The sequence below is a fragment of the Anas platyrhynchos genome, chromosome 2 (assembly GCF_047663525.1).
Source record: "Anas platyrhynchos isolate ZD024472 breed Pekin duck chromosome 2, IASCAAS_PekinDuck_T2T, whole genome shotgun sequence".
Lineage (NCBI taxonomy): Eukaryota > Metazoa > Chordata > Aves > Anseriformes > Anatidae > Anas > Anas platyrhynchos.
Genome location: NC_092588.1, coordinates 140,093,973 through 140,120,044, shown reverse-complemented (window position 1 = coordinate 140,120,044; position 26,072 = coordinate 140,093,973). Strand labels below are relative to the sequence as shown.

General features: G+C 37.8%; 1 protein-coding gene across 2 annotated transcripts in view; it reads left to right on the top strand.

The window, feature by feature from the left end:
- NEBL (nebulette) overlaps positions 1 to 26,072 on the top strand; it is a 255,414-nt gene that overhangs the window by 99,703 nt on the left and 129,639 nt on the right. For both annotated transcript variants that reach the window (XM_027450658.3, XM_072033688.1), the window contains exon 4: positions 15,461 to 15,568. In XM_027450658.3, coding sequence (XP_027306459.1) covers positions 15,461 to 15,568 — 108 coding nt within the window. The remainder of the gene's footprint in view (positions 1 to 15,460; positions 15,569 to 26,072) is intronic.

The following is a 26,072-nucleotide window of genomic DNA, read 5'->3' as shown; positions in this document are numbered from 1 at the left end:
TTTGAAGCTTACGGCTTATACAAAGAATGTTTTCTTAGGACATTTTAAATTATTTCTCTGAAGAATTCTCAACATCACCACTTAATAACATATTTTTTATGCTTTAAATTTTAAATTCTTGACTCAGGAAAGGGATAGGTGCCTGAGACAAGACAGGGTTATTGGTTTCCTGTTAACCAGTGACTCCACAGTTTGATTATTATTATGATTTTTTTTTTTTTCATGGTAGGAGAGAGTAGGTCAAGTGCTGAGGCTTTCAAGTAACGCTGCATTGTGCATTCAGTGAAAGATGCCATTGCGGGACCCCTGATGCCAGGCGTGAACTGAATGCCCCTCTGATGCCATAGGGACATCGCCCTGTGGCAGCATTGCTGTTTTTCAGGGTTCCTAATGTGTCTTGAGGGCAGTCTCTGTGCTTGGTGTGCACAGAGGACTCTTCTTGTTAACTTGAACGAATAGCAGCCTCAGTTGGTATTTACCAGCAATTAGTAATTTCAGAGTATTTGTCAGAAATTTAGCTGGCAGGTGGAAATGGGTAAAGTTAGCCAGATCCAGTGCTGGTGAAAAGAAGATAATAAAATAAAAAAGTCAATTACTAGTCAAGAATTGTCTCATGACAAAGCTGTGTTTAAATTCCTTAGTGCACAACATGATTGTGATGACAAGTTTCAACACATATAGCATGATAAATGGATGCTATTCTTTTACGGCAATGATTACATTATACATGTTGGCATTTATGGGTCGCAGTTGTATCTTGTTAGAATATTTGATCTTCACACCATTTTTTTTTTCCTGACAGCTGGAATAAGACCATGAAGTCAAGTGGCAGGGGCCATAAAGGTCCCTGGTTGCTAAACTGCTTCTGTGCCTCAATTTTTCAAGTTAGATTTGCTTTTTAGGGTTGATGTTTTTGTGTTTCTACTTGGTGATTTATTTCATCTCTAAAATAAAAACAACACTTTGAGCCAAGGTCTTTAAACTCTGCCTGCAAAATTGTAATTAGATCTGTTGTGGGTGTAGATTAGTAATGTGCAAAACCGGAGTGTCACATAATTGCCTAATGCATATGTGCAAACAAGAGTTTTTTTTTTTTTTTTTGCGCAGACGAATAAACCTGCAGATTCTTTCCTCTCCCCTCATCTGAAAAATTAGCCTTGCATGTTTCATATTTTAAAGTAATAACTGATTTTTAGGTTGGGACTGTAATAGCCATCTTGAAGTAATGAGACTTCAGAGAAGTCTTAAGTGGTTTGTGCAGTTATCGCTGCCTTTGACAAAAAAAATAATCCATGTGAAGTACAAATATGGTTTCTTTTGATTTAATTTTAAATGCCAGATTAATAAATGTGGGTCCTTGGTTTGCTCCTTAGTACTCACCTACAGCTCTGGCCCTACTGCTGTTTCCCTTTCCCTTCTTTCCCTTCTGGCTCAATTCACCTTGTTTAGAATTGGAATATTTCTGGATGTTTCTGCCACTCTTTTATGGTGTGATATGAGTCTCTGTGTTAGTGGTTTTGTGTAGGAGCTAGAGGGGAGCACAATGATAAATAATTAGGAAAAATATAATTAATGTGTAATATTACAAACATTAAATTAACTGCTATTTAGTTATGTTTCAGGATGGCCTTGCCTCCTCCCAAAATGTTGTTTTATGAGTTGTTGTGCATTTAACACTGCTATCTATTTGCTGGATTCCCTTTGCTTTATGGTAGCTTTTATTTGTCTACTTTTGTATATTTTAATAGTTAACATTTCCTATTTCTGTCTCATTTGATGCTGGTGCTATTAACAAAGAGAAAACTGAGACCAGATGGTTGCCAAACAGTGAAGCCACCTGGTATTCTAGCAATGCCAAATATATTTTCCCCTCCATTTTTCTTTAGAAAATGACTGAGACAAGTCCAGGATTTTTAGAGGGTCCCATCCCACACCCTCTAAGTTCCTTCTTTTCTGTTCTTACTCATGTTATTCCCTCTCTGTCTTTCAGGTGTCTCAGGTTGGTCTCCCATCCGAGCCATGTGCTGCTGCCGCTCAGTAGGCAGTTTGCAGACCTTGAGGCACTGAGCTGCCTCTGAGGTTGCTGCTGGGTGCCTGGCCCAGACCCACTGCTTGCCCCACAGCCCTGCAGGGGTGGCATGAGGAGCAGAGTCCAATGGGGTGACCCTGCCTCCAGCCTACAAGGAGCTTTCTCCGTGCCGCTTGGGTGCACAGCAAACAAGCAAAAAGCCAACTACCTTGAAGAACAGGGCATTTTGGCTGCAGCAATCTGCAGCTTTCCATCTGATGCCTTGTTGATTTGAGGGCCAAATCTGAACTGAAAGTGTTTTCAGGGGTGTGATAGCGTGAGCTGGGACTGACATAATCCCAGACACGATGTTACAGCAGTGCAGGCACAGTGTACACTTTGCTCTGAGTAGCAGGAGTTAGACTAAGCTAACCAGAAATATTTTTTTTTCCAGTACAAACTGCATCTACGCTCTTATCTCCATGCCAGTGCCGTATGCTGATCTGAGCTGCACCATGTGTATAGTGACAGACGAGCTGCTCGAATGTGTAGTTCTCACACATTTCAAAAGTCTGGTATAGGCAGTGCCTGTGTCAGTATTGATACAGCTTTGAGACAAGCAACACTCACGCACCATATTGACACAGGGCTTGGGTCAGGGAGTGAAACATAGCTCCTCACTTAGCTGCTGCTAGTTCTTCTCTGCCTCTCCTTCCTTCCTCTGGCTTTGTAGCCAGTTTCCTGGACCCTGCTGGTTTGTGGACCCCAAATACCTTGAGTTGTGCTGAAGTGAACTCTGTGTGGCTGTGGATCAGGGAGCACAGGTGTCAGCCTTTGCACCCTGTTTGAATTCCAGCAGAGATAACAACTGCAAATTTGTCAGCTCTCAGCAAGTACTGAGGTTACTACGGTATCTAGTGGCTCTAGTCTTGGCTGCTGCTCTGCTAGGGTCTGTGTGAATTCATAACAAAAAGCAATATGTGACTGAAAGATTATAGTCTATCCATGAGAGACAGGAGAATGGTGTAAAGAGATGAGGAAATAAAAGGAAGTATAAATGTGATATTAGTTGGTATAGTAGCTGTCTCTAATGCTGTGGGTATGATTCATCTGTGTCTGTTCATTTCTTAGAGCCATAGAATCATTTAAGTTGGAAAAGGCCCTTAAAATCATGAAGTCCAACCATCAACCTAACGCTACTCAGTCTGCCACTAAACCATATCCCAAAGTGCTACATCCACACATCTCTTATATACCTCCAGGGATGGCAGCTCCACCGCTTCCCTGGGCAGCCTGTTCCAGTGCCTAACCACCCTTTCTGCAAAGAAATTCTTCCTGATACCCAATCTAAACCTCCCCTGACACAACTTGAGGCTGCTTCCATGTGTCTTACCACTTATCACCTGAGAAAAGACTGACACCGTCCTTGCTGCAACCTCCCCTTTCAGCATCCTTTGAAGGTCCCCCTCAAACACCAACTGTATTTGAAGCTGAATTTCTTGAGGTCAGTGCTCCTGCTGGTTGCAGTAAGTTGGACACAGGCCCGTTACAGTACACACAGATCCATTACAGTGCAGATAGACCAGTTCAACAGCTGGGGACCTTTCAGGGAAAAGCATCAGCATTGCCTCCCTTCAACTGTCCCATCACTTTGGATAGTGTTTGTGCTTGAAATACTTCATATTTTTCCAACAAGCAGAAACTATAATATGCAGTTAAGTTTTGTGATCAGAATATAATATAAAAACATTATCTTGGTGAAAACAATGCTCCAAGAGCCTCTGCTGCGTTACTCCTGTTTGGCCTAAGCAATATAGCATAATGATTCAAAGGTGTCTTACAGAGGCAATTGTACAGACTGACAAGGATGTTGCTTTTTTGGGCTTTTCTGTTGTGAAGAGAGTGTTTGTCTTCACACTTCTTTTTTGTGTTATTACTCATTTTACAATATTCAACATTTCTCAAAATATGTAAACGTGCATTGAAGTTGACAGGATACCAATGGATCATACTAATCACAGAATCACAGAATTTCTAGGTTGGAAGAGACCTCAAGATCATCGAGTCCAACCTCTAACCTAACACTAACAGTCCCCACTAAACCAATGACCTCTCTCCTGGTTTTCCCTGGTCAGTAAAAGGGGAAAAAAAAAAACAAACCAACACCTTTCCTCACCCAAAAAATGAATAAATGGCCTTTATATCTTGGAACTTAAAAACACATTTTTATTATACATGTCTAAGGAAGTTTTGAAAAAGCAGCATGGGATAGCATTTAAATAACAAAAATCCTTAAATTCCCACCTTCTTTCCACTAAGTGCTATTTAACAAAGGGAACCGTCTTTACAGCCAGGGTGATTTGTAACTGTTGTCCCCTTTCTCTTCCCTCCCTCTTCTCCTGGCCATTGTTACTAGCTAGTATCTCTGATAAGAAGTGTAACATACAGCCCCTGTGTGCTCCTCTGAGATGCCTGGCCTTCCTTTTCTCAAACATCTGTGACAGTTTTTCTTTCCATGGTGTTTTCCCCCTTTTAGTCTATTTATTTATTTAAAGTTTTCAGTTCCTTTCTGGAATTACTTCTTTATGTTGTGGAGCCTTCCTTTCATTTCTGCTGTTTTCTTGTGCGCGGGCAGGCCCTGCTGTTACACCCCACTTTTTGCTCTGATCTCAGCCCTGCCAACTGTCACTTTTTAGCCTGCAGGGAACCTTCTGGTACTAACATTCCTGCCTTGTTTTTATTAGAAGGGCATCTCTTCCAACATATCCCTCATTGTTTGAAGCAGAAGTCATGTGTATTCAGTAGGAATGAATAATGGATATATTTAAAGGGTACCATGCCCTTCTCGTTCCTTTGCACATCATAAATAACCACTCTTTTAGTTTGGTTTTACATATTTCTCTACAGACACAGTTTGAAAAATCTGGTGATTCAGCTCTCAATTAAAAAAAAAAACATGCTTTAAGCAGCTGATAGTTTCTGTGTCTGAAAACTGATCACACACCAACCTCAGTACCAGCATCCACGTGTAGCCCTGGAATTCTGAAGGTTTAGGAACTTGCTCACGTATTTACTTTGAAGCAGATCACAAAAATGCATCATGACAGCAGAGGTGTAGACAACACAACGAGGAGTGTCGGGGCTCTGCTTAGAGTTAATTTTACTTGTCTTTAGATATCTGCCATGTGAGTGATGTTGAAGTAGTCAGCAATTTTTTGTAGTGGCTGAAGAGAAAAGATGTTTTTTAAATCTTTTAAACATCTTCTTCAGGACGAGGTGAGTTGTTCTCTGGAAATACCCATTTCTCTCTGTTTGCTGTTTAAAAAAGAAAAAAAAAAAAAAAGAATAGCAGGATGGGTGATTAGGTTGCATGGAGATATCTGTATCAGAGACATCTGCCTTTTGTCCGATTAGCCCACTGTTCCTGGTCAGTTATCACAATCGGAGGAGCTTGCTGGATTAATGTCAGTATTAAAGGATAAACTGAAATTACCAGGAATTTTCCTATTAACTGTAACAAGCTTTAACTGAGGCTCCCAAAGAAGCTCCTGAAACTGAACACCAGGAATAGAAGATGCTTTAATTATCTGATCTTAGTTTAAGGACGTTAAAGTGAGAGTTTGAGCAGCAAATGTTTTTGATGGAGGAGGGACGAAAGGTTTGGGTGTACTTTAACTGCCCATTTTACCTTAGATAACTGACAAGTGAAGTGGCCTAATTTGCCTGTTACCATCAGCAGAACTATCCTTAAGTTATCATGCTCTCACTGTGCTGCTTTCTCTTGAGTGTATTGCTAAGATTTTTGATATGTATTCCGTGAGTCTTGTAGTCTAAGACAACCTGTTTTCTTTGTCAGTCAGTTGTGGCAGGGCTGAGGTCCTCTTCCTGAGATGCTTGGGATATGTGGGTTGGTGCTAGGGGCTCTGGGGTGATGAGCCTGTACCCGCCTTTGCAATTCAGAATGTTACCAGCATCAGTGGAAGGGAATTCTCCCAAATGAGCCAGGTGATGCCATCAGACTTGCCAGGAAAGGGCAAATGTGTAGATAGGAGAAGGACTCCAGTAAAGATTTAAAGGAAAATAGATAGATCTTTATGGTCTGGAAAAAAAAAAAAGAGATAATTTTTAGACTATTTTTCAGTCTTATCTGTTTTTACATTTATTTGTTTATTTATTGATTTATTTTTAATGAATGAACAGGGATTCAGTGTGTAGCTACTGGAAACCACATATTCAGATGATTCGAGCATTGGACTGGGTGTATAAAAGGCAGTTCAAATCATGCTACAGCAGTGATTTTGCTGGTTGCCTTTGGGATATTCTAATCTCAGTTCATGTGGCTGTAGCTTTGTAACTGTATGACTTTTTTCTCAGTTTCACTCAGCTTGTTATTGTCATTATATTTGAGAGCCTGTTGATGTAAATATTAATTTGCATCTATAGGAGGCTGTCTAAATAGTCAATTCTAGAACAAATTATTTCCCCTAATGAACTACTTTGTTCATTATTTATCTAATGAACCACTCCAAAAGTAATCTTTGCAGTGTTTTGGTTCTTTTCACAGAAGTCTGTCTTCTGATAGTTCTTGGAATGTTACTCAGGACAAAAACAGTTTTTCTGTGTTTTTCACCTCTGCAGCTGAAATTTCCTAAGAATAGCTGACATTCAGACCTGCAAATAGGTGACAATTTAAACATACAAGGCTGAATAGTCTGCTGTCTATTTTCTGGTATGAAACTACATTTAAGAAGAGATTGGACTGTGCACTTAGTCACATGGTCTGAACTTTTGGGTAGACCTGTGCGGTGTCAAGAGTTGGACTTGATGATCCTTAAGGGTCCCTTCCAACTCAGGATATTCTATGATTCCATGATTCTACATTTCTTAAATGTACAATTTTCAATTTATGTTCCTTCCCTTCTCACTTTAAAATGAAGAACTGAGAATTTACAGCCTCAAAACAACCATGTTTACTGTCACGTTCTAGCTTAAATTTAACTAAAAATACTCAGTGGGTTCCCATCTGCAGGCATGAACTGAAGGTTGGTTTTATGAGCTGTCATATTTTGTTTCCCTTTTTACTTCCAACTTATAGAAATGAACTTTGTCCTAAAGCACTAGGGTGCCTTCTGGAGCTTGGGGTTTTATCTTTGTTATTGAGTGGCAGGAACATGCCTTGGAGGGGAAAAATTTCTAAGGATTTCAGAATCTGCTTAAAGTTAAATGAAAATGCTACACAGTCCCTTTCCTCTGTCCTTCGTTATATAAAAACAGACTAACTGCATGATATACCCATAACAATATAGCAAAAGGGACATAGGGAATATGCAGTAGGTATAGATTTTGCAACCAGGGTTGCACTGCAGGCAACCCTTGATACTAGATGTATCAATTTCCAAGATATAACCAGTAAATGACAGATAAACATTTGTAAGGGGCTTCCATAATGGCAAATTGTCCATTAACTCTGTAGAACAATTGATGGCATGTCCTTATCAAGGAAGTAGACAATAAAAGCTAAAGGATCATGAGACACGAAGGACAGTTACTACATGAGTGCTGTACAAGGTGCCAGCCATATGGCATCTCAGTGACAGACATGACAGACCCTGAGTTTGCTAAGCTGAGGCTGGAAGGTATTATTGCACTGCATCCCATCATTTTCCAAAATGCCTATTGTGTGCCTGCAAGTCTGCACTACTCAAATCTAGATTTTTTCAGCTGTTTCCTCTGCACTTTGTTCTGGGATGCATTCTGGTTGTTCCCAGTTAGTTGGATTTTACCCTCTTTCTTCCAGGACAAGAGGCAGTGGGCACAAACTAGGACACAGAAGGTTCCCTCTGTACATCGGGAAGCATTTTCTGTGCTGTGTGGGTGACAGAGCACTGGCACAGGTTGCACAGAGAAGTTTGGACTCTCACTCCTTGGAGGTCTTCAAAAGCCTCTTGGACATGGTCCTGGGCAACCTGCTCTGGGTGACCCTGCATGAGCAGGGGTTGGACCAGATGGGCTCCAGAGACCCCTTCCAACCTCAACCATTCTGGGATTCTGCTACAGCAGCAAATGCAGCAAATGTTCCCTGTTTTTTTGGCAGTTGTTCATGAGAGTTTAACATTTTTTTTTCTCTGCAAGTCACGTGCTGGCTCCTGCTGTCTGTGTTTGTTTTGGTTACCTTTGGTAACATATGACTGCAGCTTGCCCCTTGGTCCGTGTTACTATGTTCTGTGGTCAGTCTTATTTACATCCCTTCTGGGGTCAGTCTTTACATCCTGTGCCATAGTTTTAGCTCGGTTTTTGGCTTGATTCTTTCTGTGAAACTTTCTCCGCCCTTTGGATCAATATGGCCCCTTTATTATTTGGAATTATTAGGTGGTATTTTTTTTTTCTTTCCTTTTTTCCTTTCTTTTTGGGGATGGGGGCATGGAGAGGAGTGGATATTCCCTATTCCCAACCTCCCCCTCCCCCCCCCCCCCAATTGTTTCTGTTGTGGCTGTCTGTCTTTTCTGGAGATGTGCATTTTTGGGTTACATATCTGGTAAACTGTGGGCAGATGCCTCTGAGCTCTGCTAGTACTGTGAGCCAACTAAAGGCTGCATGACCATGGTTAGAATGGCGCTGAGCCCAAGCTAACATATCCTGCCTCTCAGCAGGACTTACTAGCTCAGTGTTGCCCTAGCCAGCCAGCAGTTACGCATTTTCCGTCCACCTTGGAGAGCAGGCAGGGCAAGCTCGCACGTGCTTGTAATTTATCCTGTACTTCCTTCAGAGCACACAGTTCAGGAGTTCATCCTCTTCCTGGCGGTTCCCTGACCATTCTTCTTTCTGGTGGAGAGAACAGCAAGACAGTGTTTGTATGTTTAATTCAGAGTCTGGAGTTAAAAGCATATTCCAGGCTTTTTAAAAAATCTATTTATGATGCATTAAAATGTTTCTTTTCATTACCACCTTTACATCTGATAATTAGATGGTTATTATTATAATTAACATTACTGTCTGATACTTATTTGGAGGAGTTTGCTGTCACTAGTCTCATTTTCTGAGGGGATTATTAAAATTTGTAGCAATTTATCAAGTTGCATTTAGATTATAAATATCAATCTTTTATTTTCTGTCTGGTGATGAGATATGGCAAAGGCAGGACTACCTCTGCTGTGGCACAGCAAGAAATTCTTCACCTCTTTAGGCTTCTGTTCCTTAGAGATAAACCAGTTCAAACAGAGAATATACCAAGTGATAGGGAGTGGACAGAAGATCTGACAATATTTATCTGTCATAAAGGTTGCCACCTCATCTCTCCAATTGAACTGAATCTGCAGATGTAGTTCTGCAAGGAGTTCATTCGTTGCTTCCAAAATGCTCGGTTTAAGGTTTCTTTCACAAATTGAATGGATGATAATTGCTGGTGGAAGTGGGGGGAAAATAGCTTGATCTGCCACTGGCTTGCTCTTTACATAGCCTTCTCTGTGCATGAGGTCTTTGGAGAATGTTAATATTATATTTTAATAGAAAAAGATAAGACCTCCATTTTGCCCAACAGCAATAAAAAGCTGCAAGATACTACATACAGACATACTTAGTAACATAATTAGTGGCAGTAAAATAATTTCTGGGGCAGAAACACCTAAGTTGTTTCAGTGGAAATAACTTTTGGTGGAGTGGAGCATAGGTGACTTGTTTGGACGTAAGCCTGTTGAAACAGTCTCCGATTGCCCTCTCCTCAGTTGTAATTTTACTTGGATCTCAGCTACTGTTCACATGCTGTTGTGATACATCCAGACTGTGGACTCAATCTTTTTCTCATTCTGAAACTGCTGATCTCTCACTGCCTTCAATTTCCTGTCCCCTCACATCTCAGAGTCTGGAACTCTTTGCTTTGCATTTTCTGTGAGCCAGTCTCACAGTCCAAACTATAAAGAGACCACATTACAGAGACATTATCTGCAGTTTCTATTTATATATTTTAATTTACACCCATCCAACATTTTAACTGTTCTGACGTTGAGTCCAAGATATTTGGTTGTTAGATGTAGTTCCCTGGCAAAACTGTGAAGTTCCTCAGGGAAGTACAGTAAAGAGATTTGCAGATGTTTTCAGGCTTGCTCAGGCATTCTCTACAGGGTATCACAGACTTGCCCAATTTTTGAATGATGTACATGGAAAGACAGTATATTTAATGTTAGTGATGGCACTTGAACGTTTTTACTGTGTATAACTGCAAATGATTTTGGTAGTGGTGCCGTGTTGGCCATTTCAGATTTAAAACATCTTTGACTGAGAAACTTTCTTCTCTCAGAAAATATGAACTATTACAATGAATGTTTTGGAACTGTGAGTTGTGAAAATCAGATCCCTTTAGTTGACTATGAGCAGTAAAACTAAGGGGCTCAGGGGGTGATATCTTTAATCCTGCAGTCATTCCAGCAACACTCATCAGTGGCCTTTTATGTGCTCATAGCTCCCTGACTTCCATAAGTAATACCCAACCTATAGCTTCCTGTTCATATAAAAACCTTGAGGACAGTTTAGTCTGCTCTGAGGGCCATTCCCAATTCCTGCTTTCCATGTGGCTGTTTAGATTTCCTGTGGACAATGGCTTTACCCAAGTGACAGTGGGAGAGCCATGTTTTATTGACAATAGAAGGAGCAGTGCTTGGGCAGGTTGGATACCAACAGTTGGTGGGTCTCTGATGGGACTCAAATGTAACTCTTATGAATAGGGTTTAGAACTCTTGGCATGTTAGAAGACAGGAGGTGCTGTAAATACTGAAGCCCAGCTTTGTCAGATAGGATAATTTTAGGTACCCTTCGTAAGAGACATTAGTCAACTAAAAGAAAGTCTCATTGAGACAGTCAAAAATTGTTCTTCACATTTGATTCATCTGTAAAAAATTTCTACTCATGTTCTTAAAAGACTGATTTCTTTTCTCTGTCTTGCCAATAAGTTTGTAAGAAGCAAGATAAATCAAGGTAAAACCAACAAACTCGTGTGCTCTGTGGAGGAAGCAGATCCAAACAAAGGCATCTTTGCCAAGATGTGTCTCTAGGACCTGTACCGTGGGCGAGCATTTCCTGCCAGTCTGAAAAAACCAGTGCACAGCAGATGGTGACCTTTGGGAAGTAGTTGTGTGTGGTGGTCACAGAAGGAGCAGATGGCTCTGGGCAAACCTCAAACACAACATACTGAAACAAATTCATAAATATTCAGGGTGTGGTATATTGTTGTGTGTGAATGCTCCTCTCAGGGCGGACTTGGTGTGTGGGTCCCATCCTCTCCTTCCACCCTGCAGCCTATCCTCCTTTCTTCATCGCCACTCATTGGGCATGGTGATGCTCTATGGGGCTATGGAGCATGTCAGGCTGAAGAAAGGGCTTATTTTTTATGCAGCTCTTACAGAACAGTAGCTGCCTGATCTGTACAGGGATGTGAAGAAGGGTCTGTCCAGGAAATCAGCTTTGACATTGCCTAAGCTCTTTGGGATTTAATACTTGCATTGTAGTGGCTAAATAACTTCTGGAGGTGTGGGTGGATTGTAGAGGGTTTCTGATGTCTATGTTATTGACAGCTCTCCAGTGTGATGATAGGAACATGAGGATCCACTGAATACCTGCTCTGCCTCTTTTGCTTGTTTGGTGGATTTCGATTCATTTGTTGTTCAACTTATAAATGCTTTTGTTGTTGCAAATGATTCTGTACTGAGGGTAGGTGCTTGAAAACCCAAGAAAACAATCAATCTTTTAGGCTCCATTTATATTTTCAGTGTATATTTCCCAGGGAAAATTGATCTTTTTTCTAATAGGTGGCTATGCTGCCAAATACCAAGTATACCTGCAAAAAAGTGAGCAGCATTTTCTCCTGCATAGGATTTTGTGTGTAGAGTATAAAAAGGTGGACCCTCTATCCGTGGCTCCTTCCTGCTGACCTCATGAATGTATTCATACAATCCCGTCTTTGGGCCTCTCAAAGATCTTGCTGATGTCATGAATTTGAGAAGTTAGGTTTGTTAAAGATCTGTTGGATCACTTAGTCCTTTCACTATGGGTCTGTGCAGAATTATTTCTCATGAAGTATTTTCAGTTTAAACCTTTTCATTTATGGTGATTTATTACTGTTTTATTTCTAATGTTTATGCCACACATCGTTTCTCAAAGGATCAATTTTTCAGGGCACTCACCACTGAGGGTATTCTATGTTTGTGAGACTGCACTGAATTTTGGAGCCAAGAGGGAGGCATTACAAACCACTGGCTGGGATTTTGGTGATGAGTTGCTAAAATGCAACTCTGTAGGAAATGACTGGATTTATGATACTGCCATTAGGGGTTATAGACATTTCCATTTCAAAACTAAAATTCAACGGTTCCAGTTATTTAAATCATTCATTATGGTGATATTTACAGCTCCTATACAAAATATTCTTTTCTACTGAAAATTGGTTTAAAGCAATTAAATGCAATTTAGTCAGTGATTTTAGGATAACAACAACCTGTTTTGTAGGTGCATCTATTTTTTTTTTAATTAAAAACTCACAATTTTAAAATTATCTAAACTGCTGACTGACCTAAAATTTGTTTTTTCAACTCTTCAGTTATATACATTTTTACTACTGAATGGGATTTTCTTGGATCCAAGTTCTAAGTGACTGATGGCATCCTTATTATTTGACGTTATCTGCAAATGTAAGGGTTTTTGTTCTTTTGAATTTATAATAACTAGTGGTTTTAGTAATTATATTTCACTAAGCTGTGGCCTTCATGAAACATAATGTTTCCTCAAGATTTTTATAACTTAAAACTACATTTTGAAGTTAGATAGTAAAATCTCAATGATGCATATATTAACTCTGCTAATATTTTAAATAATTCAATTTTTAATGATTTCAGAGTATCTGTTCTGAAGGATATAGTTAACCTTACTCCTGCAAAGTGATTTATTAATAGAGTAGGAGTCCTTTTAATCTGACTGAAGGATTAAAATAATGTGAAGTTAAAACTACCTAGTTTCCTCCCTCTCTTCTTTTTGTGTTCCTTTATAAGATGAATAAAGGTCATTTGAAGTTAATGGCTTGTACATTTAGAACTAATAACAGGAAATGATCTTTCATACAATAGCTAATCTCTCTTATAAGGCTGAGCCCCTTTCCCATTATAGGATGGTGTTTTCAGTTGCTTACAATTCTTCTGAACTTTAAACAGTAAAACTGAACATTTCCATGTCAGCTGTCTGCCTCAGGCCAAATTTGGAATTTTTAGGCAAAATGTTCAGCTGTTTCCAGGACTGAGACTAGGACATTTTAGTCCCATATTTAAAATTCTTGATGCTTGTTTTTGTTGAACAGCTCTGTTGTCTTTAGTGTTTAGGGCTGAGGAGTTGAAGACTGCTGATATGGAATAAAGCCTTTTGTGTTAGGCATCTATTCTTGGCCGTGAGAATCGGTGCAAATGTGATAAAGTTTTATGTGAATAAATAATGAAAGTTCACAAGTACTCAGAGTACCTCCTTCTTAGCAGCAGAGAGTCCTGGAATGTTGGGTCTGTGGAGCATATTCAAGAAAGCCTCTGAGAGTCAGCAGGAAGACAGCCATTTGGTAGAAATGAAGCAAGATAATAGGCAATGGAAAATGCATATCTGAGAAAGGTATATGAAGTCCCTTTGGTCAAGGCACTTAGCAAGAAGCCATGGTGAGATGGAGTAGGCTAGTTTAGAAGCCCAGAGGGAGACAAAGTGATGCCTAATCATGGTGGTCCAACAGAGGGAAAGGGGCAGAGTGGCCAAACTCAAGGCAGAAGGACAGAAGTGCCAGTCCACACTTTCCTCAAAAACTTGAGTGGAAGCATTGTTCATTTAGTCTCAGGGTCTCCTGTAAAGAATATAATTGTGTGAAGTCTACAGCCATCAATGTATGAATTTCAGCTAGCTCTAGAGGAATAGCGTAGTAAAAGTGTTTGTTTGTTGCTGTGGTTATTTAGTGCACTGTCTTAAGGATTTGTGTGATGTGCCTTTGTATGAAACTGACCCATTTAAGAATGCAATGCTAGAATTTTTTCTAACAACAACAAAAAAAATCTAGAATTAGGATGGACAGGACAAACTGTATTATATAGCCTTTGAAACTTTACTTTTGTGATCTAGGGGTATTGTTTTCCTGTATATCACTATCATAACATTAAATGAAGGCTTGTGAAATAAGCTAAAGCCAACCTTGAACTGAGAATTTGGTGCATAAGCAGCAGGTTTTCTGGATATCAGTTGCATAAAGGAGAATACTGCTTTTTGTAGAACTGCCCTCTCATGTGTTGAGAAATTAGCATTTGTGTAGTGAATAAGGCAGGGGACATAAGAATTAAAAGGAAGTGGTTATGGATAAGTTAGTTGAATCCATCCATGGAGAGGGGCATGGGTTCCAACTCTCTTTGCTACAGAGTTTTTTCTGTGGTTCAATTATGAATTATTAAAATAATTCATATTTCATCTTGTTTCCTTATGTTGAAATTGAGATCCCCAGGACTTATTTGTAGAAATGCTGGGTATTGATACAAGCAACATAAGTCCATAACTTGAACATATTCAAACTTTAGGTTTCTGAGGCTGGGCACCCTGGGACCCTTGTATGCTTTTGGACCTTAAGCTTTCTTCACTTCACCTTACAGGTTGTTGTAGGTGAAGTGTAGATAATGTCATTCCTGCTTTCCAGGATGCATTAAGAGGATTGATTAATGACTGTGGCGAGAGTTGTAGAAAAGCTCCTGAAGAAGCTAATATCCCTACCTGTACAGTAGGATTTGAATAGCCCAGTTCGCAAAGATACAACCACATATGGAACCATCTCTGCTGTGTACAGAATAAAGCAAGGGGCCTGTTAAAGGATAACGTATGATTACCTGATTAAAGACAATATCATAATGCCTTTGTACAAGAGGGACAAATTAAGCTTGTACAGGCAGCCACTTCCTACGTTATGAATGTTTGACTTTGCACTCTTCTAAATACTCTTTTCATGCAGCATTTCTTTTACAATTATAATTTATGTTTCAACTAGGATGGTGAACTCATTATGAAGAAAGGTTGAAATGTGAAACTGTATATCAGAAGACTCCAAATTTAGTGATAGCTATTTTTTTTGTGTGAAAATAAGTGCTTGGTCAGTGCTGTGTTGGCACCCATAGTTCTATCATTACTGCTCTGAGAATGAAGTGACTGAGGAGAGTCTTCTCTCTACAGTGCTGTACCTGTGGAGGTGAGCCTTCTTGCAACCATGGAGGAGGCAATCACTCGGGCAGTAGGAAAGTTTGTCCAATTACTGCCTATCTCTGTTCTTGGATGGAGGAAGGCTTCCCCTTTAAGGGCTGAAAGCTTTTCACAAATGCTTTATTTACACAGAAAGAAAAATGTTACTTGCTAGGGGCACACACTGGAAAATAAAAACAACCCTGTTCTGTATTTTCTATTCTGTAGGTAAAATACAAAAGAGACTTTGAAGAAAGCAAAGGAAGAGGGTTCAGTATTGTGACCGATACGCCCGAGTTACAAAGACTGAAAAGGACTCAGGAACAAATCAGTAATGTATGTGACTGCCATCTAAAGTGATTGTAGATGGAGAAATAGTGTGTCTAAGAACAGGCGTGTTTGTTGGTGTTTCTGATGAAGTCTGTGAGAGTGAAGAGTCTGATTTGGTGAGTGATTTGTGTATGTCAGATTTTGAAGTGTGTGCAACTTTGTACTATGGACTTGTACAGCACATGGGCAATGTGTGTTCACCTCTCCAGCTTTCATCAAGTATGCTCACAGTATTTTCTATACTAAAATGACTTTACACTTTTTGCTTTTTAAATGATATGCTAGGAAATCAGAATAATTTTGTACAATTTATTTACATATAAACTACAAAAATTAGCTGTATATATATTTCTTTTTTTAAGCAGGATCTGTCAGAACATAACTTGCAAGGTGGAGTTTTTTAGAATCAAATAAAACTTTGATACTGAGTTTTAAATGAAAATACATACAAGGTAATGTTTTGCAAGATGAGGAGGGAATGGAAATAGAAAACCTTCACCATGTGTTTCATTAGCTTAGAACGTGAATGTGGAATGTTTTCAAGTGGAATATTTAAAAATGGAACTTCTAATGACTTTTGTTTTCATTGCAAAGTTATTCATTTATGTTTTGTTCATTTGTACAACATTTAATTCACTGCATGATGGACTATTGGGTGACACGTACTGCAAATTTTGATATGTATAAATTAGGTAACAACAACTAGTGTGAACTAGAAGTGATGCAGAGTGCCTACCACTGGCTTTTCCTAGCTTCCCTTTCTGGTCACTCTTTTGATGTCCGGAGCTGGTCTTTGAGGTGAAAAATTGGGCTTTCATTTCCTGGAGCCTTGGCTGATGGGGAGAGCAGTTAATTTAGGAGCTGTGCAAATGATCCTGGGGGTAGATAAGATGAGAACTAAAGCTCATACCTAATGTTAATTTTGGGGCTAACTGAAATTTCTGATTTGAGAAAGAGAAAGATGTATCCTTCAGAGTGCCAAAAAGCATGGCCATTAAGACTTCCATTTGGGGATCTGGGAAACTTCAGTGAGTCCCTGGTTTTAATCAGCTGCATTTTTATTCAGACTAGGAACTTAAATTAGGTCCTCTCATGACCTACATCACTTCTTAGAGCAATAGTGATTCTTTTGTGCGGGGTAGTTCTGGAACACATCAAGGAGATGAAACGAACAGTGCTCAGATGCTTAATTCCTAGCATGGACCTGCTTTGTTAGGAAAGGCTGACATACAGCCAGTCTATGACAATAATTTTTGGATATTGGCAAATCAAGAAATTTCATTTAGACCTCCTAAGAGTTGTACCCTCAACATCAGAATATAGGATAGTATGATATAGCCAATTTGCATACACTTTTTCTAGTGCAAAACATGTTGGGTTTTCTATTATTGAAATTGGGATTATTTGTTTTTTTAAATCAAATTTGAGAAATTTTGTGAGATGGAAAGCAATTTTCTTCCCAGTTCTATTTTTCAGTGGAATAAGGGGGTTTCTCTTCTAGCAGAAGACCTTGTTGCACAATTTATAATACTGTCTGGCTCCAAAGCCAAACATATTCATCTTTCTTTTCAGACCCAGAAATATCTTTTTAAAAGTGAAAAGTATTTCACTTATTTTTTGTTGGTTCTTAGGTATGCAGCTCCTGTCTCTTCATTCCTAACTACCCTGTCTTAACAATGCAGGTTTGTTCCATCCAATCTTAACAGTACAGTGTTGCTTTCTTTCCTTGATGTATGCAGCCGAAACAGATTTTATGTCATGGACTCTATTAGAAATAATTAATCTTGAAAGGTAAAATGGAATTTTAATGTGTGCATGATAAAGGAAATTGCATTTCATTTACACTTCTCTAAGTTAATCTCATTTGATTTTTAGCATTACATCCTAGAAAGCTAATTCTGCATAGGCCACAACTTGAATCTAATTAGTAAACTCCTGTATTATAGAAAAGCATTCCACACAGAGTGGTTTCTATATTTAGCAGATAAACAGTGTACATCATGGAATAAGGATCTAATTAAGGGTTCAAGACATTGAAAGGTAAGCACTTTAATAATCTTAAAATAATTCTACGTTTCATATATAGCAAAAGTGAAGAATACTAATATGTATATTTAATTTTCAGTTTTATTTTGATATCACCTTGAAGTATTAGAAACTTTTCAAAGAGCCTATTTGAAACAAAATTGTAACAGCTTCATTGAATGGGTAAGTGTGTAGCTATTTTTGATGAAGATAAATAATAAAAAAATAACAATAATAGATAATAATTAGTGGAAGTCTTTATTAAATATTGTCTTTTGTGTAGATGATAAGTTTTGCAGGATACATGAATAATAGTGTAGTGCTAAGACTTTTTAAACAATTTCTTATGCTGTCAATATAAACCCTGTGAGTAAAAAGCAGGAAGAATGGGAGGAGAGCAGCTTAATGAAGGGGAAGGTTGGATTTCAGTTGCTGGTTTGCCAGCAGCAATCCTGCTTCTGGAGACTTAGACCAAACTAATGGAATGTATTTTGTGACTTGGTGGATGTACCAGGAGCAGAATGGAGTTTATTGAAAAGAATGAAATTTGCCCCCACCCCCCTGCCCCCCTTTTTTTTTTTTTTTTTTTTTTTAGTGTTAGAAACATATTCTACAGTTGTGTAGCATGAACTAGAAAGAACCCCAAAGCCTCTCTTGGTCTTTCAGGATCAGCTGCTGCAAGCTACAGCTGTTACAGCTTCTCAGCACTGAGTTAGCTTGAAAGGTGTAAGCCAAGAATGCTAGCATGCTAGTCTAGATTGATGTAGAGAAGGCTGCATAAACTAAGCAGGTTTTTTATTGACAAGCTTTCAAGATTTCTAGCATCCTTTGCATGGCTGAGCAGACATTTTAAAATTTGAATCATTTTCACATGTATTAATTCCTAAAATGTATTATAAGTTACTATTTTTTCAATTATTTAAATATAAGTTTCTCATCAGTTCTGGTGCAGACAATGTCACTGCATTTCTCTGTTTCATGGCATTGAATATGTAGTTAATACACATGAAATGTATACTGTTCGTGCAGAGAAATGTGTTATTTTTGTTTTTAAGACCTTGCAAGTGTTTTTTTGACCAGTTTGAACTTTGAGGTAGGATTTTCATTATGAAAGCAAGTATTCTCAAAATTAAAAACAAAACCTAAAATATTTTTATAGGCAATCTTACCAATAAGCTAACTGTAAACTTTTACAAGGAAAAAGGTAAGGTGGCAAAAGAAACAGAATAATTAAAGAAAATGGCAAAAGTCTATTTATTGATCTCTCATGACACATGTCTAAATGAAGAAGTAGGAACTCGATAATCTTTCCTTCAGGGAAATGGAACACTTACAACAGTTTGTAACAATGAGCTGCAACTTAATACCATTACACTTTTATGTCTAGATGTATGTTTTGACACATATTTTATCCTATGTGAAATAAGTTCTCTTTCTTAAATCTGTTCCTGGTAAATCTCTACAAGGTATAAAGCAAAACAGGTTTCTGTACAAATTGATGGAGTGTGAAGCTTTCATTAAGGTAAAGGCTGATGCTTGAATAGTAGAGTCTGCTTACTAGGTTGTATGGCTGGAAGGATACATGGAAACTATCATAAGGATTGCCCTCAATTACATTGAGACCCTCTGTAAGCGTTTCTCACTTTCACTTTCATGCTAATATGAACTTAAATCATGTGGAAGCAAGAAGAAGCACATATCTGTGTCCTTCTTTGATATGAGAGCTAGCAAAATGTAGTCTTGCAGTTCTTTTATATGTACGAAACTTATTTTCCAGGAGGTTTGAACTGTATGTGAAATGGAAACTGTACCTCAGGATAAAAAAAAAAAGAAAACAAGAAAACAGATTAGATTTGGTTTAAAAAACACATTTCTAAGGTACCCTACTTTGGTTAAGACTTTAAGTTAAAAAAAGAGGGTCCCTTAGTCAGGAGAGAAAGTCATTGAATCACGTTGGTGAATGGTGGTGTATGTACAGCTCCCCATGTACAGCGAGCTGAACTCTGCACTGAAGGAGAGTGCATGAAAGTAAAACTGCAGAAAGAGAGCATGAAGTAAAACTGATTTTGTAAAAGCTGCAAATACAGCCAACAAGTTTTATTTAAACACCCTAGTTCCAGGAAGTAAATTAATAGTCTTTTGCTTATTTGTATGAAAACAAGGTTTTTAGAAAATAATCCATATGTTATGCACTTTTCCTAGATATATTTTTGATGATATGAAATAGAACTTTCTTACAAATGAAAATTTTGTAACATTTTTAAAAGCAGCACGTGGATTTGAATGAGAAACTGAACATGTAGCTTTGTAGCCTCTCTTTGATTTTACAAAAAGTGAAAAAATTTTTGTAAAAAGCATTTTGTAAAAATTTTTTGTAAAAACCAACAATTTTTTTTTTTTTTTTTTTTTTTTTTTTTTTTTTAAGTGTTGAGGATAACGCTCTGATATTCTGCCTTCAGTTACATTCATGCAGCTTCAAGGGAGGTGATGGAGGACAGGATTTCCCCCATAATTTGAATCGACTAAACACGTGTTTTCTGGAAAAAGACACGAGATAAAGAACTGGGTACTGCCTCAGATGCGATACAAATATATCTTAATATATCAACTAACAGGGAAGAAAAGATCATATTATCACTGTACTTGTGCACATCTGCACATCTGAAATTAGAAACTGGCCCTAACAGAGACTGAGCCATAGCTCCACATTTGGAAGTTACTGGCACGGTTGTTCAACCTGTTTACTTGCTCAAACATAAGATGGTCTCTCAAATTGCCAAAACAGATTGTAGAGAAAATTGGCAGGAAGAGATGTTAACAACAAGGCCTGGAGTTCCATTTGTAGGATTCACAGTGTACAGCCTGCAGATATTCATTTCTAAGGGCTTTTTTCTTTCCATTGAATTCAAGTGAAGGAGAAGAACAGCATGAAAGGGAACAAGAAAAACTGACAGCAACATGAACGTCTACATTTCACAAAACCAGCCATGGCACATCAATGAAGAGACTGGGTAAGCATGTTAAATTGCATACAAAAAGAGCTTATTTTATTCTAGGCAATGCTGGTATATTCACTGCTTCTGAAGTGATTCACACTTTAATCTGACTGTCTTTATATTACTAAGCATGATTTTTTTTTCTTTTGGAAAATATGCGTTTAATGATATATGACAACTGTATCTGCTAACATAAAAAGAATAGCACTTGCTGACTGGTTTATGAACTGCTGCATGCACGTAGCAGAAGCGTAAGGCTCAATGTGCCATGATACTGATTGCCTTCTGCTCCTGTTGTCTCCTCTGACAGTTTAATGCAGCTCCAAAAGCTATTCATTATTGGGTGTGCTCTAGGCTTAATTCCACAAAACTGCATTTGGAATGTGTAACTCATGGAATTAAGCAAATAACACTTGATTGCAACAGCATTTTTTTTTATGTTTGGAAGATAGGAAGTTGAATATGTCATTCCCATAGCTAATGTATCTCAAAGAAGATTCCTTCTGTACTCTGATGCAGTGAGCATGCACGTATAGAGTCATTTCCAAACTTGTCCCAGTTCCGGATTCCTCTTTTAGTCTTGCTTTGTATAGATACATACAAATACAGATTCTGAGAAGCCCTATGTCATTTGGCTTTCTGGTATTTTTGTGTTGAAGTATTTTGAGTTTTTATTCTAAGTAAGCAGAAATAATTCTGCCTTTAAATGCAGAGTCCTAATAAATGCTTTTGAAATGACTTAGCAAAAGAATCCCATCAATTTTTGATGACCGAGTATTTTCTGCAGATTCTTTTATAGCTTTTGCATACTGTACAGCTTTGAGAAATTTGTACGATGACTGAACACATGCTTAAGAAACGATGAGTCTAAGGAAAAGTAAGTAGTATTTTAGACAGAAATTGTGCTAAGTGAGCAGCTGGAGACCTTTGAGAATGAGTTTCAAGCCTCAGTGTAAGTTCAACTTAAAAAAGAAAAATCCTTCACTAATGGTCATTATTAAAATATTATACAGAATTTAGGAGAACACAATGTTAAATTGGTCCCTGTCTATGTGAATTCTTTACCTACATTGTCAGTAAAATGTATTAAATTATATAATGTCATTCTGCTTTCTTCACTTCTTCCTACTTTGATCCCTATGTAGAATAATAGTCACTGTGTATTCAGCTTTGTAATATTTTCTTTCATTTATTATATTTTTCTGTGTAGTATGATATTATGCAGACCATAAAATGTTGCTCTAAAAACAACCAGTAACTTTCTTCTGGACTTTTCCTCAGAGCTTCTTTCTCACTTCTTTACTGTCTTGAATTTAATTATTTTCAGTGTGGTCTAAGAAAGGGGAAGGTGTTGGAATCCCCATTTATGCAGTCCTTATTTACACACAAAAAAAAATAAACCACAGAAATAGAAGTATTCATGCCTATCCACTAAATGGCATCAAGAGTAAGCCTTTATCTTCTGTGTCAGCTGTCCATTAGAGGAAGGGGGAGGCACAGTGTTTGCTAGCTAATTTTACAGCCATTTGCTGGAGAGGAGAGTTTCACTGAGAATGCAGAGCAGTGTGCTCCTTTTGCATCTGGGGTGACACTGACTCTTACTGTCCCCATAACCTTCTCAGTCTTGGTCTCCCAGTTTTCTTAATTTCTGTGATATACGTGACAATAACTCCCAACACATTGGAAGAAATGGTATTTTTGGACTCAAAAATGATGCCATTTTGGACTGCTAGCTGCTCATTGCAATCATTGTGTAAGGATCTGTTGGTACAGTTGGAACTGAATAACTTTAACTACTGCTGTTGTAGTTAGTATAACTCCAACTACGTATAACTTTAACTACTGGAAATATTCTACTGAACAGGTGGACTTTCATTTTGCTGCAGTGTATAACTTAACACATAAGGTCGTATTCTATGGGTGCAGATGGAAAGATGCATAACTCTTCAACAGAAAGAACTGAAAGATTTTACAATTGAGAAGCTGGAAAACAAAACCCTGCCCAGGAGAGGCAACTGCATTTGGAAAAACTTCCAGCATTAACAAGTAGGGATTTATAATGGACATCAGTGAATAGTTTGAGGTATTATATCCCATACTGCCTGTGATAGCATTAGATGCGCAAATTCAGAAGGGTGCATGGGTCCACTGAAATACTAAACACAGATGTATAGTGAAGTTCACATACAAATATGTGAAAGAAACTCTACATCGGCAGGTTTCTAAAATGGAACTGGAAATGTCTGTCAGAGCTGAGTCTGTTTGGACTTGAATAGCTTGTGACCTAGGGATAATTTCTGCTGGGGAAGGCTCCCTTTCAGCAGCCACAGCGAGCAATGATAAGTGACCTCAAAAAAATCCTCACAAATGTGAGACTGAAACTGTCCTCAGAGATGTAAGGGGAAATATCTTAGGTTAAGTGGATCTCCGGAAGTCAAAGGAAGCTACATGTATGTAGCTGCCTTTTAAATTCCATCTGTCTATATTCTGTAGGCTCAGTTAGAAAACAAACCTCTTTGCTCTCTTTTTAATCAAATATGTTATGGGTAGCAATGCTTTATTATGCATTTTTTTTTTCTAGGATTTCACAAGTCTTTTAAATGAGTTTATAGAAGAAATGACTATAAATATTATTTTGTTCTGTATCACTGTTTTTATATGAAATTAGGTGATTACAGCTGTGGTGCTTTTATGAATTTAAAATAAATCTCAAAGTTTCAGAAAGTTTTCCGTGAAGTTCCACAGGGAACTGTAGTCTTTCTGATTCTAATTTAAATAAATAAATTTGACAGGATGACTGTAACCTTGCTCACTATATTGACAAAGTAAAATGAGTTGTGTGGTGGAAGTAAAACAAGTCATCTAGAAAGATCCCTAAAGGCACGGAATTACTGTATTGTTTAAGTGGGTCAACTCATGCATGAGAAATGAATGCTAATTGTAAACTGGTTGCAAAACTGTTGACTTCAAGTGGAATTGAATCAAATGATAACCTAAATATTTTAATAGAGATGTCCTGACATGTTTTTCTTTAGAAAACAGCAACAAAGGTAAGCATCATGGAGAGATAATTAAAACGTGTTTGTGTTACATTAAAACAGTGTCATTCAAATTCAAAATCAAAGGCATTTTTCTCATTTATGTCTCTGACACTAGTAAATTTTACATGGATCATGTTAAGCCTGTATTTGGTTAAATGTGTGTTCGGATTGGGGGGATGCTTTACATGAGATACACTTTAATTTAGTAGAGAACGGTCTTTTTCTCAATGATCAAAACATTCAGTCCAGTCTAGAAAAACACCTCTTTGGCTTTTTCTCATTGAAATAATAATAAAAGAGAAGTATCTAGTTAGAAGATAGAAAAGAAAAAGATTAAATTTATTTCTTCCTTGTTTCATTTTCTATTTGTGATACAATGCTCAGATTAAATTGCAAATCAAGACTTATATGAAAGACAAAAGTAGTTTATATAGTCTTCAGATATATAGCATAGTGTTTCATGGACTTCATTTTAATCCATGCTAACTAAAATATCTTGTCAACAAATGCATGTGCTATGGATGGAGAAGTAAAATCTTCAGTCAATATGTACTTATTAAAAACTCTGAATATCCTAATTGGAGACTAAAACAGCTATGTAAACCTAAACATAAAATTGTCAGTTATGCTCTTTTCACATTTTGCTGCAGTATTGACTGTAGTACATGTGCTGCTTTGTGCTGTTGTTTATGGCACGAAAAAATACAAGCTGTAATGAAGACAACAATAAAAAGTGTTCTGTGGCAACTATTGTAAGCATCAATCTATCTGTCATCTGACTGAAGGATTTGAGTCTCATTAAACACTACTGACTTCAAGACTAAGTCAACTTGGAAGGTTTCTGACATTTAAATATATGGCTTTTTCTCTTATGGTGCAAAGCAACTAAATAAAGATGATACCTCTTTACCCCCAATTTTTTCATATTCATTTCAATATATATTCAAGTAATATCAAAATCACTCATTACTTTTAATGAGAATATATTTTTGAAGCCAGTGTTTTTTACATATAGTAAAAAGAAAATGAAAATAAAATCTCTTTTTATAGTAACTCAGTTTAGGAGCTAATTAAAATGAAGCTTTTAAAATGAAAAAAAAGAAATTAATTAACCAAGAAGATGAACACTGGGATTTAGCAACTGCAGAGATCCTTGAGTAATTAAGTACTTGTAAGGAAAAGATAATTTCTTATTTCTTTGTTTTCCTATATTGTCCATTACCTGCTTATCATTTCAGCTTTTAATTCTGTCTTATCTGATGCTTTTGTATTGTGCATCAGTTGCTAGGGCAGCATCTCAGGCAGTAAACCTCCTGCTGAAGAACAAGATGCTCTGCTTCTTCTAAAGCTAATACCATCTTTAATCTTGATCCTTGGAGATTTGAATGTCTCACCCCTGTAATGCTCATAGACTTCATTGACCTTGACAGCAGGGGTATCTAGTCCTCTGTGCCACTCAGTTATTTTTTCTGCATGTTAACATTTTATGTCTGTGTTTTCCTTAGCTTGTCAGTAGTTACATTAGTTGTGACAAAGCCAGCACTGTAGAAAGTGTAATGATTAACCTTTTTAACCATTCTAATACAAGACAGGAAGTAGCAAAAGTTTACGTGACATTTCTGCATATTTCTACAGAGATCTTAGAAGATAAGTGTCTACTTTTCCAAAAAGCAGATTAGGGTGACAGAAGTATTGCTTTCTAATGCTTTCTGTTCTATTCAAATAATAGTTTAGTTACAGAAATGTTTGTGTACTTTTTATTTGAAAAGTTATTTCCCTAGCTTGTACCAACATACTTCCACTGTTAGCAACCACAATATTTTAATGAAAATCTGTAAGTATTTTTTTTTTTTTCAGAGCAGCCTTGAATTAATTTATTTTTCTCCCATCTGTCCTCATTTGGTAACTTAGTTACCCTGTTCAGACCTCCAGAAAGACGAGGTAGAAGGGGCAGGTATTGAAAAATAGCAGCGAATGGATGCAGTCTGAACCTCAGTCCTGGTAGTAACTAAATACTGGAGTTTAGGAAAGACCAGTATGAGGAAGATGACATTTGAGAGGTGATTATTTTGAACTTCAAAGCTGGTTGTTTTCAGTCTTTCTGAGCCTCACTCCTGCTGCCTCTGCTTTCTGTCTGCCAACCCCAGTCTTCACTAGGGAATGATGGTATAAAATGGAAGCAGTAACCAGTTTGGACAGTCCAGTTCTTTTCCATCCCAGAGAAGGAGAAATGTACTCCAGAATTATAAAATGGTTTGGGTTGGAAAGGACTCTTTAAAGATCATCTAATTCCACCCCCCCTGCCCTGGGCAGGGACACCATCCACTAGAACAGGTTGCTCAAAGGCCATGACTTGCATTGCTGGTGTTAACTGATTTTTATAGGGTTTGGCATAACAGGGTACCTGTTATCAGTTCCAGAATAGTGGGTGGGTAAGTGGCTATGAAG